Below are 15,085 nucleotides of genomic sequence, written 5' to 3'. Positions count from 1 at the left end.
TCAGAACTTCATAATGGCTGTCTTAATGGACTTGTAAGCGTATAACTTACCAGCTGTAAGACATGGCAGAATATTATTAGCTGTTCTGAACATTGTGCGCAAATCTTCCATTGCGTGATGAGAAGCTCCCAGGTTATGAATAAGTAAAATCTCCCTGGTGTCAACTTGCATTTAAACTACTGCAAGTAATCCGATTTTACAGCAGTTATTCAGAACTAAACCACAATACAGTATGAAGCAGCAGCTTTCAAAAACAGTGAGAATTATGGTTTGGCATACTCTTAATAAAGAGGAGGCTATCCACAGAAACTGCTGGAAAATCTCAGCAGGTCTGACAGCACCCGTGGAGAGAGAATAGAGCCAATGTTTCAAGTCTGGATGATCTTTTGTCAGTAGGGTCTCTCCACAGATGCTGTCAGATCTGCTGAGATTTTCCAGCATTTTCTGTTTTTTGGTTCTGATTCCAGCATCCGTAGTATTTTGCCTTTATTATGTAGGAGTCTATCAGCTGTCTTTTACGTGCATGCTGTTTTGCTTGGTTACACCATTTGGTCTCCTTTTCCTAGATACTTGTAAACTGTTGCTGCATTTCATATTTTCGTGTCCCAACAACATTGCTAAATGTAGCTCACAAAAGCTGGTGGCTCCACTAACTTCATTTCCTTAAATATAAAGCCAGGAAGCACCTGGAGTACAAGAATTGTGGCCTTGGCAATTGGATGGACGGACCTTCCAGTGATTGCTGCAGAAACGGACATTGTCACTGGGGAGGCCCCAACGTGGATCATGGTTCAGTTAAAATGTTCATTTATTACTGTCACAATTCAGCTTACATTAACAATGCAATGAAGTTACTGTGAAAATCCCCTTGTTGCCACACTCCGGTGCCTGTTCGGGTACACGGAGGGAGAATTTAGCATGGCCAATGCACCTAACCAGCTCATCTTTCGGACTGTGAGAGGAAACCGGAGCACCCAGAGGAAACCCATGCAGACATGGAGGGAATATGCAAACTCCACACAATCAGTGACCCAGGCCAGGAATTGAATCCGGGTCCCTGGTGCTAACCACTGTGCCACCGTGCAGCTCAGCCATTAAGGAAGACCTCACCTTTCCTTCCCCCTGGGAATCTGCTGATAAGCTACCATGGTTAATGTGGCAGTCTCCTTATGTGGCCAACCGTCCTGTGCTGGTAAAATGCTGGGTAGGGGTGAGAAATGGCCATTAATTGGCCAATTAATTCATATTATTGGCTGACCATCTCCAATCAGCGGACATGCTGTGCTGCTGACATTGAGAATATCCCATGATATAAGAACATAAGAACATAAGAAATAGGAGCAGGAGTAGGCCATCTAGCCCTTCGAGCCTGCCCCACCATTCAATAAGATCATGGCTGATCTGTCGTGTCTCAGTTCCACATTCCCGCCCTCTCCCCATAACCCTTAATCCCCTCGCTTATCAAAAACCCATCAACCCGCGTCTTAAAAATATTTAGCGAGGCAGCCTCCACCACCTCAACGGGCTTTGACATCCATATCATGAGGCTTCCCACTTTCCAGTCCATCCCTAGAGGGCAGGTAAAAGTCAACTCATTATCAAATCACAACCACAGTGGATCAAGAGGCACTTTGCCACATTTTCAGAAAAAAATGTTTATTGCAGATGTGATACTCTTTTATAAAAAGAAGAAATGTTTGCAGTGCTGTGTGGGTTTTTTATAGGGTGTGGGTTAAGGTCATGTATTACATACAATTTATTCATGAGAAGAGAGAGCTAGCTAGTTGCACTTCTATTCTATTTATGTCTGAGGAGAGTGTCGTCACGTCTGCAGGAATGGCTGGTGGCAACCATTGATCTTTTCCCTGTCAATGGGAACTTTGTAAACTGTTCTGCACGGGGAAAGATTTCAATGGATAAATGATTGACAGCATAGTCAACTCAGTGCCAGATCAATATGTTCTTAACTGCTTACATGAGTGGCAGGGATGAGTCTACATCTTAATAAAGTTGAAAAGTGGCCAAAGTGCAGCCTAGCTTGAGCCTGTGGAGAGCCTTAAGAAAAGGGTATAACGTGCATACAAGGAAATAATGGTAGTACAGGGATTGAAGGAAATATGAGAGTAGTTATAAAACATTACAAATAGAAGTAAACATTATAAAATATTAAATAAAACTGGGTTGTTTGCAAACCCAGAAATCAAATGTAATGCTTATATGTTTGTTTGTAAGTGGGATTCATTGGTAGGCTAAGATGTAAGCCAGAAGCTGTAAGTGACAATTAGATATACTATGGATTTATGCTGTAACAGAATTTGAGAAAAGGAAGAGGGATAAACCAGGGAGCTACAAGCTGGCCAGTCTAAACATGGAGAAATTATTGGAAAAAATAAAGTTTAATTTGGAAAGGCATGGGATAATCAAGAAGAGGAATTGTTCAAGGTAATCCCATCAACTAGCAGGATTGAATTCCTTGGTGGGGTAACATAGAGGGTTGATCAGGTTAGTGCAGCAGATTTTTGGAAGGCATTCAACAAAGTGTCACACAGAAGACTTACAAGAAAGATCAAAGTCCATGGAATTAAAGTGACAGGAGGCAAAAAGCACGGTGAAGGATGGAAGCTTTTTTTGGATTGGAAGGTGGTTTGAATTGATATTGCCCAGGATCAGTTTTGATTTTTATAATGACCTATTCTTTGATGTAGGAAGCAACATTATAAAGTTTGCAGAAGGGATACGAAACCTGGAAAAGTAGTAGATGGTAATGAGGATAGACTTCAGGAAGACAATAGGCAGGGTGACAAAATAATAGCAGGTGTTCAAGAAGTGTCGTACTTGGGCGTATTAACATGGAAAGACAGTATATTATAATTGTTGTAATTTGACAAGTGTGGATGAGCAGATAAGCCTTGGTGTCCATATGTATAAAACCTTGAAGATGGCATGGCCAACTGATAAATTTAAAAAAGAAGCAAATGGGTTATTTGAGTTTATAAGTAGAGGAATAGACAATAAAACAAATGCTAGAACTTTATGAGTCACTGGTTAGGCTCAGGTTGGAGTATTATGGACAATTCTGGGCACAACATTTTAAGTCCAAAGGACTTAGAAAGGGGATAGAGGAGGTTTACTGGAATGTTACCAAGGATGAGGTACTTCAATTATAAGGAATGGTTGAAAAATGTAGAACTGCTTTCCTTGGAATGAGGAAGATTAACAGTTGATGCAATAGATAATGAGAGGTTTAGTTAGATTAAATAGGGAAAATATAAATGGGGTCAATGCAAGAGGCCAAGCATTCAAAGGCATTTAAAAATAATTCATGGGGGAGTTGAGGAGACCTTTATTTTCTTACACTGTTGTCAGGATCTGGAACACCTTGCCTGAAATGGTAGTGGAAGTTGATGATATATATCTTGTAAAAAAGGAGGTGGACAAGTAACAGTGGATGAGAAACTTAGAGGGACACAGACAAAAAGCAGGAGTGTGGGACTAAGCGCATCTGTTCTTTCAAAGCACCTACACAGGGATAGGATGATGGGCTGAGTGGTCTCCTTCTGTGCTATCAGTTTGTATTATTCCACAATTGATTGAAATATATTATACATTGTAGTTGCATGTCATATTGGGAGAGGTTCTTCTTTTTTGTGGTACTGCAGTATTTACAAAATAACCTTTTCTGGACAAAGCTTCATCGTTAATTCATGGTTCTTAATTCAGGCTCAATATGAGGATATCTAGATTATTTCAATTCATTTCAATAATCAGTATAAACTGTTACCATGTCTTCAAATCTGTGGCATCAGGAAAATGGAGCATTACACGGATTGTGGGCCACCAGATGATGTCAACTAAGCGTAACATTTTTAATTTTTTAATTACAAAGTTTGTTTATGCGGCTACACAGTTTCTACTGAGAATGGAGAAATAATTTTATTTTCTGTAGCAATGATACTGCGCCTACCTTACCCCTTAGCTTCTGGTAGTGTAATTCAGCCAGCCCTAAAGGACAAAGCCAATTAATCCGATCCCAGAAGGTTCGTGTAATGCACCATGGGAAAATAGATAGAAGTGCATCATTACCACAACTTTACATTTCAAAACATTTTACATTTGAAAACAAGTGAATAAATACATCGTAAAAGGCTCATAATTTGGATTAATCTTATCTACTGGAATGGCATTCTTTAACACTGAAGAATAATTACTATGTGACTGTGTCTACAATGCACACAGAAATGTACAGGTACACCTATTACTTAACTTGAACTCACTCGACAAGCACATTGACATTTCATCAACACACTTAAGTGTGGTTAGTCTTTGTTCTTTGTTGGGGAGAACAGCTGTTCTGAGAAATAGGCTTCAGGAAAGTCGATTTGAGGAATAGGCTTCGGAAAGCAAAGCAGATTTCAAACAGTCGTGAGGGACAGGAGGGAGAAGTGCTGAGGAACTGTCTAGAAGGCAAGAGGGCTTTTCTGCTGTGAACACCGTCCATCTTTAAATTGAAACCTCATACTCTTGGGCCTCCTGAAAATAAAACAACATACAGTAGAGCAAAGTGGTATTTTCATGATAAATGTACTCTCAGCACTAATGATAGGTTCTTATTAATAAAGGCATTGAATACAATATTGATTAGCACAAGCGTATCATCTCTGTTCCCCACTATCTCTGATTGCCAAAGCCTTAGCCTGCAGAGATCTCCATGGCAACAATCAGCAATGCACTGCAAACACAATTGTACACCTGTGAATGGAGATTGTGGGTTTAAAACCGCATTCTTCTCGCCACAAGATCAACATATTCTCAGAAGGAACAAATAATCTAGTGGAATTGGAGCCAAAGAAAACAACGAAAAAAAGGAAGAGCTTATAAAAATGTAAAATTATGTGAAGCCCGCATGAACATTGCTGATGGTGAAGGATTGCGTACATCTGGTACAGCTTCCGAAACAGGTTTTGAAACTTGGAAGTCAGCACATTTGCAAGCCCTGTCCAGCACTCTGTGAATTAGAAAAAAACCTCAAAACCTGTATTAGTTAATCAGGAAGTGGTGGGGAAGGGTGGAGGTGTAGGCGTGATACTGTGCAACTGGAAGACGGTCACAGTCAGTGAGAGACTACAGGGGAGCCAACAGCAACGTTTTTGTACCTCCCAGTTCCATGCTCTAGATGCAATACATACTTTGAACATATATTCCTTGCGTCATACATTTAATCCAAACAGCTTGAAATAGCATACGTAAGGGTTCATGCGAAACATTGAGCAAATGCACTACAAATATAAAATACTGTAATGAACTAACACTTACTCAGAATGCAAAATAGTGCAAATGATTGTTATTCGGATCGAAAGCAGAAGAATCAAGAAACATATAATTGTTCGATCAGTGTTGTGGAGAACAAACACTGATGATTCACGTTATTTCTGAGACAGGGGGTGCAATTGTCCCATCCCACCTGCCACAGGAATCATAACTTCAAGACACAGAGTGTGCAAAGATCTATTGACCTCGGGTGGGATTTTCCGGTCTTGCAGCGAGAGTGGCTGGAAAATCTCACCCTGGGAGTGAGCCTAAAACTTTGCCTGTGTGGTTTTTAAATTCTTTTGTGGGCTGTGGTTGTCGCTGGCTAGGTCAGTATTGATTTCCCATCCCTAATTGCCCTCGGGAAGGTGCTGGTCTACTTGAACTCTTGCGATCCATGTGGTGCAGGTGCACCCACAGTGCTGTTTGGAAGGGAGTTCCAGGATCTTGACCCAGCCAGAGTGAAGGAACAGCAGTATAGTTCTAAGTCAGGATGGTGAGTGGCTTGTGGGTGGTGGTGTTCCCATGCATCTCCTGCCCTAGTCCTTCTTGGCGGTTGAGCTCACAGGTTTGGAAGGTGCTGTCAAACTTGCCAACTTGTAGATGGAGCATACTGCTGCCAGTGTGTGCTGGTGGTGGAAGAAGTGGATAGGGTCGATTCAAGTGGGCTGCTTTGTCCTGGATGGTGTTAAGCTTTTTGAGTGTTGATGGATCTACGCTCATCCGTCACATAGCCTTTGCAGTATCCAGTGCCTTCAGCCATCCCTTGGGAAGTCAGAGATGAAATGGGTGTGATGGACGAGTTACTCCCTCCAGGATGCCCAGCCTCTGACCAGCTGTTATGGCCACAATATTTATATGGCTGGGCCAGCTTGGTTTCTGGTCAATTTTGTTAGGACTCCTAATGCTCAGTTAAGTGCTGTCTTGATGTCAACAACACTCATTCACCACACCTCTGCGGTTCAGCCCTGGTGTTTATTTTGGGACCTAGGTTGTAATGAGAAGCTGAGTGGCCCTGATAGAAGCTAAACTATGCATCAGTAAGCAGGTTATTTCTGAGTGAGTGCTGTTTGATACTGCAGTTGAAACCCCTTCCACCATTTGAGAATAGACTGATGGGGTGCTAATTGGCCAGGTTGAATCTGTCCTGCTTTTTGTGGACAGGACATCCCTGAACCTGTCGCCAAATAGGTGCCAGAGTTGCAGCTGTACTGGTACAGCCTGGCAAAGTCATGGCCAGTTCTGGAGTACAAGTCTTCAGTACTACTGCCGGACCGCTGTCAGGGTCCATAGCCTTTGCAGTATCTAACGCCTCCAACAGTTTCAATGCACGGAGTGAATTGAATTGGCTGGAGACTGACATCTGTGATGTCTGGAGGAGACCCATGTGTATCATCCACTCGGCACTTAAGAACATAAGAACATAAGAAATAGGAGCAGGAGTAGGCCATCTAGCCCTTCAAGCCTGCCCCGCCATTCAATAAGATCATGGCTGATCTGTCGTGGCTCAGTTCCACATTCCCGCCCTCTCCCCATAACCCTTAATCCCCTCTCTTATCAAAAACCCATCAACCCGCTTCTTGAAAATATTTAGCGAGGCAGCCTCCACCACTTCAACGGGTAGAGAATTCCAGAGATTCACCACCCTTTGAGTGAAGAAGTTCCTCCTCAACTCCGTTCTAAAACGCCCCCCCTTTATCTTGAGGCTGTGCCCCCTAGTCCTACTGTCTTTTTTGAGCGGGAAGAGTCTCTCCACCTCTATCCTATCCATCCCATTCATCATCTTATACGTCTCAATGAGATCTCCCCTCATTCTTCTAAACTCTAACGAGTACAAGCCTAGTTTATTCAGCCTCTCCTCATAGCTCAATCCCCTCAACTCCGGTATCAGCCTACTAAACCTCCTCTGCACTCCCTCCAAGGCCAAAATATCTTTGCGCAGGTGCGGCGCCCAAAACTGCACACAGTACTCCAGCTGCGGCCTCACCAATGCCCTATACAGCTGCAGCAAGACCTCCCTACTTTTATATTCAATCCCCTTCGCTATGAAGGCCAGCATCCCATTCGCCTTCCTGACCACCTGCTGCACCTGCAAGCTGGGTTTTTGCGACTCATGCACAAGGACCCCGAGGTCCCTCTGCACCGTCGCCTGCTGCAGTTTTTCGCCACGTAAGTAATAGTCCTTCCTACCATTCTTCCTACCAAAGTGGACCACCTCACACTTGCCAACATTAAATTCCATTTGCCATTTCCTGGCCCGTTCGCCCAGCCTATCTAGATCCTTCTGCAGACTCACCACACTCTTCGCACAATTTGCCGTTCCCCCAATCTTGGTGTCATCAGCAAATTTCGACACCCTACACTCGGTTCCCTTCTCCAGATCATCTATATAAATGGTAAAAAGCTGAGGCCCCAGCACCGACCCCTGGGGCACTCCACTAGTCACCATCCGCCAATCCGAATAGCACCCATTGACCCCCACTCTCTGCCTCCTATTTGACAACCAATCCTCTATCCACGCTAACACCCTACCCCCAACTCCAAGTCCCCTGACCTTCTGCAATAACCTCTTATGAGGTACTTTGTCAAACGCCTTCTGAAAATCCAGAAAGACCACATCCACCGGCTCTCCTCTATCCACCGCCCTAGACACATCCTCATAGAACTCCAGTAAATTTGTCAGACACGACTTCCCTCTAATGAAACCGTGCTGCGTCTGCTCTACCAAGCAATTCCCTTCAAGATGCCTCGCAATTTCCTCCTTAATGACAGATTCTAACATTTTACCTACCACAGACGTTAAACTAACTGGCCTATAATTCCCCGCCTTTTGCCTGGCACCCTTCTTAAACAACGGCGTAACATCAGCCGTTTTCCAATCTTCCGGCACTTCCCCGGAATCCAGCAATGTCTGGAAAATAACCACCAATGCATCCACTATCACCTCCGCCATTTCTTTCAGAACCCTCGGATGCATTCCATCCGGTCCTGGGGACTTGTCCACAATCAGCCCGTCCAGTCTGTCACTTCTGGCTGAAGATTGTTGCAAATGCTTCAACCTTCTGTTTTGCACTGATGTGCTGGGCTCTCCCACCAATGAGGATGGGGATATTTGTGGAGCCCCCTTCCCCAGTGAGTTGTTTAATTATCCATCACCATTTGTGACTGGATGTGGCAGGACTACATTACTTAAGATCTGACCCATTGATTTTGTGAATGCTTAACTCTGTCTATTGCAACTTGTTTTCACTGTTTGGCATGCATGTAATCCTACGATGTCATGTCACCAGACTGACAGCTCATTGCTCCTGGCAATGCTTCCCTGCAGTCATCATTGAACCAGGATTGAACCCCTGACTTGATGATAATGGTGGAGTGGCGGATATGCCGGGCCCTGAGGTCACAGATTGTGATTGTATACAATTCTGCTGCTGCCGATGGTATGCAGCTCCTCATGGATGCCCAGTTTTGAGCTGCTACATGTGTTCAGAAGCTATGCCATTCAGTATGTGATTGTGCCACACAACGTAATGGAGCGTATCCTCAAGAAGGCAGGCCTTTGTCTCCATAGGACTGTGTGGTGGTGCCTCCTACCAATACTGTCATGGATAGATGTATCTGCTAAAGGTAGATCTGTTAAAGGGGATGAGGTCAAATAGGCTTTGCCCTCTTGTTGGCTCCCTCACCATCTGTTGCAAATCCAGTCTAACAGATATATTCTTTAGGATTTGACCAGCTTAGTCTGCTATGGTGCTACTGAGCCACTCTTGGTGATGGACATTGAAGTTCTCTACCCAGAGTGCACGCTGTGTGCCCATGCCACCCTCAGTGCTCCTTCCAAGTGGTGTTCAATATGGAGGAATACTGATTCATTAGCTGAGGGGGAAGTGGTGTGTGGTAATTTTACAGAGCATTTAAGAGTCAACCACATTGCTGTGTGTCTGGAGTCACAAGTAGGCCAGACCAAGGGCGGCAGGTTTCCTTCCCTAAAGGAGATGAGTGAAACCGATGGTTTTCTGACAATCAACAATGGTTTTACGGTTTCTATCTCTGAGACTAATTTTAATTCTAGATTTATTAATGGAATTTAAATTCCACCAGTTGCCATGGTGGGATTTGAACCCTTGTCCCCAGAGCATTAGCTCTGATATTAGCCCTACACCATGACCTGCTTGACACCAGAGAAGCATTCCAGCCATTTCTATTTTATGTTCTGATACCTGAATAATCAATGAAAAGAAAATGCAGCAGTTTAACGATCCAGCACGAATAAAGGAGCAACCGGCTTTCAGAATCTGCAGTCTAAAACGATGGGTGGGATTTCCTGGTCCCCACCCTCCACAGAACAATGGTGGCGGCAGCTCACTATTGATCTTCTAGTTCCACTAACGTCTACGTTGTTTTGTGTGGCTCGTCTATCCTGCCATGGAGTGGAGGGGGGGGGGGGGGGGCGGGGGGGGGGGGGGGGGGGAGTGGTTGGTGACCGTTGGCGGGACTGAAGGATCCCGCCGGCAGAAAGATCTGGAAAATCTCACCCCACGTATTGTCCATCAGTCAAAGGGCCAGGTCTTTGCTTTGACACTCTGGGTGGGATCTTACTAGCTATTTACACCCCGCTCCAACTACAGCGAGGATGGAGTATTTGGTGCCCAGCCAAATCTCCATTCACTGCAGCGGGACCAGAAAATCCCACTTGCATGAACAGAGGTAAGATTCTGCATCGACTGGTTCGTTTCCCATTTTTCTTTCTCTCATTCTTCGAGGCCGTTATCTTTCCTGTCCCATCTACGTGGTAAAAAGTCTGACAACACCAGGTTTTAGTCCAACCTATTTATTTGATAATATTCTCACTAGCTTTCGAGGGGACAGCCTCTTCGTCAGGTGAATGGAGAGTTCTGGCCTCAGACAGAGCATATAAAGCACAGACAGTTTAGAGATTACTGATTAAAATGCGAATCCTTACACCTAACCTGCTGTTCGAGACCTGAAGTGGCTGATAATGTGAGTGGTAGGAGCACTGATCACAGTTTAAAGAGATGTGTATTGTCTCCAGACAGTACAGTAAGTGAGGTTTTGCAAACCCAGGCAAGTCACGGGGGTTACAGATAGTGCGACATGAACCCAAGATCCCTGTTGAGACCGTCCTCATGTGTGCGGAACTTGGCTATCAGTCTCTGCTCAGCGACTCTGTGCTGTCGTGTGTCGTGAAGGCCGCCTTGGAGAATGCTTACCCGAAGGTCAGAGGCTGAATGCCCGTGACCACTGAAGTGTTCGCCAACAGGAAGGGAACAGTCTTGCCTGGTGACTGTCGAGCGATGTTCATTCATCCGTTGTCGTAGCGTCTGCATGGTCTCCCCAATGTACCATGCTTCGGGACATCCTTTCTTGCAACGTATCAGGTAGACAATGTTGGCCGAGTTGCAAGAGTATTTACCATGTACCTGGTGGATGGTATTCTCACGTGTGATGATGGTGTCCATGTCGATGATCCGGCATGTCTTGCAGAGGTTGCTGTGACAGGGTTGTGTAGTATTGTGGTCACTGTTCTCCTGAAGGCTGGGTAGTTTGCTGCGAACAATGGTCTGTTTGAGGTTGTGTGGTTGTCTGAAAGCAAGAAGTGGGGGTGTGGGGATGGCCCTGGCGAGATGTTCGTCTTCATCAATGATATGTACGCACATTCTTTCTTACCGAGGAGAACGTCTGCTTGGGTCTTCGGTGTTTGGCTGCGTCATCTTTTGGCAACATACACTGAGCTAGTTGAAATAGCTAACTGTGTTCTGTCAATGTATGAGAAACACTGGGAACTCAACTTGTAAACTGCACAAGAGAGCCATATCCCACCACTTGATGGCGTGATAGGTCAGCCTGACAGTGTACTCAGTGTATTACTGCTCATCGACAGCTTGTGGCTGCAATTGATTGCACAGCAAACCTACTTGTTGCCTGTTACGGCCAATGTCCCAGCTGGGCATGTGGACAGTTGTAAAATCCTTCCAGCTGAGCAAGGTTTGCCACAATCTTCTACCTGGCAAATTATAAGTTCAGAACCACAGTCAGGCTTCCAGTGTAAGCTTTTTTGTGCAAGTGGTAGAGATTTCCCTCCATTCCGCTCCTCCCCCATTATCAGTGCTGGGTTACAACAGTCCAACGTTGTGGAACATCTCAAAGATTGCCCCAAGTCGTCAGTGTAGGACTACAGAAAGAATGTATGAAATATAAAGGGCCGTGAACGTAGCCCAGCCCATCTCGCAAACCCATCCATTTACACTTCCCGCTGCCACAGAAAAGCAGCCAGCGTCATCCAGAACCCCACAAACACTGACGTACTCTCTTCCAGTTTCTTCCATCGGAAAAAAGATACAGGGGATAACGCTCCCATCCCACTGTGCGGCTTTTGTAGTGCAGCTGGGAAACTCAAGTGAAGGCCGATTCGCGGGGTCCTCACTGGGCACCACCGCCTCTGCACGTCACCCAGCGGCAGAATTCTGGTACCGTCACCTCCACACCAGAAATCGGCATGGAGCAGCCTGATGTTTTCAACAGCTCATTTAAATATGATTTAAATGCTATTAGTGGGCCCGGGACTGAAATCTCCAGGCCTGCGAGCCTCTCCCCTCCCATACCATCGCACCCCCCAAATCCCTCTGTAACTTACCTGAGTGAAGGCAGGTAGCCTCAGAGCCACCTGACCATTGCCCAGGAGAGGCCCAGACCAAAATTTATTTCACAGACCCATCACTAAGTGGATGTAGTTTCTTCCTAATTTACCCTGCCAAATTCCTCATGGGTTTGAGCAATTGTCTCAGGTCTTCACCTTATTAATTCTGTTTTAGTGAACCTGAACAAAGCAGAATGTCCATCCCTCCAAGGGAAGAGAACTGGGGAGAATTGAGAAAGTACAAGAGAGAAAGGTGATGGCGGCGACATTACTGGGTCAATCTTACTGGCTCGTCCCCCCTGATCAATCAGCACGAGGAGCCAGTAAGATCGCGAGATGGGCTAAAAACCGGCTTCACAACTGGTTTCTCACTTCTCACAGTGATACTGGCCTTGTGAAACTGGGTGGAGGTTTGGGGGGGTAATATCTGGGGTGGGTGGGGGACTAACTATGTACTATGTACACTTTCCATCGAGAATAGGCTCAATCCACTCCCCCTACTGGCGTGAGTCACATTTTTTTTGTATGAGGTGGCATCAGATCACTAAGACCTTGCTGAGAAAATGGGTGCGGTTCTCTCCCATTTTCATGCTCATTTGAATTTTTTTGGGAAGATTCTCCCTGATGCCTATTTAAGGGATGATTTACGATCATAAATGAGATTAGATATATCATAACATTACAAACTGTTTTTACTTCTTAACATTTTTTAAAATAAACAGCCAGCCCTCGGATTTGTTCACACTGTATCAGAGTACAGGCATGATAGAGAGGCCCAAACTGCATTTCTGGTCAGCTGGAAGTCTCATCGTGATTGTCCTGGCCCCTGCCTCCCCACCTCCCCCACTGCCAGTGACATAATAGGAATCCCCCCTCTGCACCACCAGTGACATAATAGGAATCCTGATGTTCAATGTTGAGAATGCAATGATAATAAATTTGAAAGTAATTATCAGGTCTGTATGTCCGATAATCACCTATTTGATCTGTAGATATTGATTACATTGACTGTAGAGTTTAAAAGGTGATTTAATAGTGTCACAAGTAGCCTTACCTCGACGCTGCAATGAAGTTACTGTGAAAATCCTCTAGTCATCACACTCCGGCACCTGTTCGGGTAACACTGAGGGAGAATTTAGCATGGCCAGTGCACTGAACCAACAATCTTCTGGACTGTGGGAGGAAAACAGCGTACCCAGAGGACACCCACACAGACATGGGGAGAATGTGCAGACTCTGCACAGACAGTGACTAAACCGGGACTTGAGCCCAGGTCTCTTATGCTGTGAGGCAGCAGTGCTAACGACTGTGCCATTGTGCCACCCTAGAGTAAAGCAGCAGAGTGGTGGGTCAGAATTGTCCATCATTCTCACTCAGAATATATTGTCATGTGTTTAGCCAGTTAAATGTAATTCTGACACATAAAAAGAAGGAACATTGCAGTGGGCTGTGGCTGGAATCCTTCCAAAGCTCACTGAGAGGCTCTTTCGCACTATGGCCAGAATTTTACCGACCAGCCCATTCAGGGAATCGGAGCGGGTGAGGGACAGACAATAGCAAGCCCTTCAAGCAGGATTTTATGGTTTCGGTCAAGCGAGGTCATAAAATCCCATCTGATGTGTCCACAGAATAGTTAGTGAATTCACATGTGTTACACAGACATTCTCACAAGTTTTACTAACATTGAACAAACATATTTGGAGTTTCAACCAATGTTTTGCAAGTAGGAATGACTTGGAGGAACATTTAGAAATAATGTTACCAACAAAATGTATTCTACTTAGCGCAATACTGAGCAGATGCCGTATTCATTGGGGATCCACAAGTTTGACAGCGACAGCCCATTGTTAAAGAAGATACTTGCTCTCTACTGTATACACGAATGCCATTTTTGATCCCTAACCAGCTTCATCCTTCCCTTTATGACCTTTTTACGACCTATATACTTATAAAAAACATTTGAAATCCCTTTTATATTAGGTCCCTCTTCTCATACTCGGTCTTTGATTTACTTATTTCTTTATTTTTACTTCTCTTATTTCTTATTTCCTAAAGTTCCAGCTCTGATGGCTAGAGCCTTGTCTGACTGCAGCCCAATGGGACAAACTTGTCAGTGTTGCAGTCTATTGGTCTGATCTTTTTGTCCTTGAAACCAAACTTATCTATGTTTTCAACTACACAGGGAGAGATTCAAAAGAATGAGGGGAGATCTTATAGAAACATATAAGATTATGAATGGGATAGATAAGATCGAAGCAGAAAAGTTGTTTCCATTGGCAGGTGAAACTAGAACTAGGGGGCATGGCTTCAAAATAAGGAGGAGTAGATTTCGGAATGAGTTGAGGAGGAATTTCTTCACCCAAACGATTGTGAATTTGTGGAATTCACTGTCCAATGAAGCAGTTGAGGCTACCTCATTGAATGTTTTTAAGGCAAGGATAGATAAATTTTTGAACTGTAATGGAATTAAGGGTTATGGTGAGCGGGCGGGTAAGTGGAGCTGAGTCATGATCTTATTGAATGGCGGAGCAGGGTCGAGGGGCCAGATGGTCTATTCCTGCTCCTAGTTCTTATGTTCATCAAAAGCTTCTTAGAATTCCAATTTCTTATACCAGGAAACTCTTGCCTTTCCTACCTTGGGCCTCACAATCATAGAAACATAAAAACATAGAAACATACAGTAGTACAGCACAGTACAGGCCCTTCGGCCCTCGATGTTGTGCTGAGCTATGTCCAAACCCAAGATCAAGCTATCCCACTCCCTAATATTCTGGTGTGCTCCATGTGCCTATCTAATAACCGCTTGAAAGTTCCTAAAGTGTCCGACTCCACTATCACAACAGGCAGTGCATTCCACACCCCAACCACTCTCTGAATAAAGAATCTACCTTGGACATCCCTCCTATATCTCCCACCATGAACCTTAAAGTTATGGCCCCTAGTAACAGTTACTAATCATGCTTCGTAGGCAACTGAAAGGGATTCTGACACTTTATGAATCTTGCTGCGTTTCCCACGCAAATATTTTTCTCTGCGGATGCAAACCAAATTCACAGCTAACTATCTCTCCGAAACAATATCAGCTTCATTTTAAGCAGGCTTGTCAAAAAGGAAACATCA

At 44.5% G+C, this 15,085-nt stretch overlaps 1 protein-coding gene across 1 annotated transcript in view; it reads right to left on the bottom strand.

Moving 5' to 3' along the window:
* Nucleotides 1-1,678: 1,678 nt before the first annotated feature.
* Nucleotides 1,679-15,085, bottom strand: part of sez6b (seizure related 6 homolog b) — an 854,076-nt gene continuing 840,669 nt past the window's right edge. Inside the window, exon 17 of the mRNA XM_080210324.1 lies at nucleotides 1,679-4,530. Coding sequence (XP_080066450.1) covers nucleotides 4,501-4,530 — 30 coding nt within the window. The 3' untranslated portion in view covers nucleotides 1,679-4,500. The remainder of the gene's footprint in view (nucleotides 4,531-15,085) is intronic.

This window comes from Carcharhinus amblyrhynchos, chromosome 23 (genome assembly GCF_965287045.1).
Source record: "Carcharhinus amblyrhynchos chromosome 23, sCarAmb.v2.hapA, whole genome shotgun sequence".
In the NCBI taxonomy this organism is placed as follows: domain Eukaryota; kingdom Metazoa; phylum Chordata; class Chondrichthyes; order Carcharhiniformes; family Carcharhinidae; genus Carcharhinus; species Carcharhinus amblyrhynchos.
Note: the sequence above shows the minus strand (reverse complement) of the source record. Positions and strands in the feature narration are given on the sequence as shown.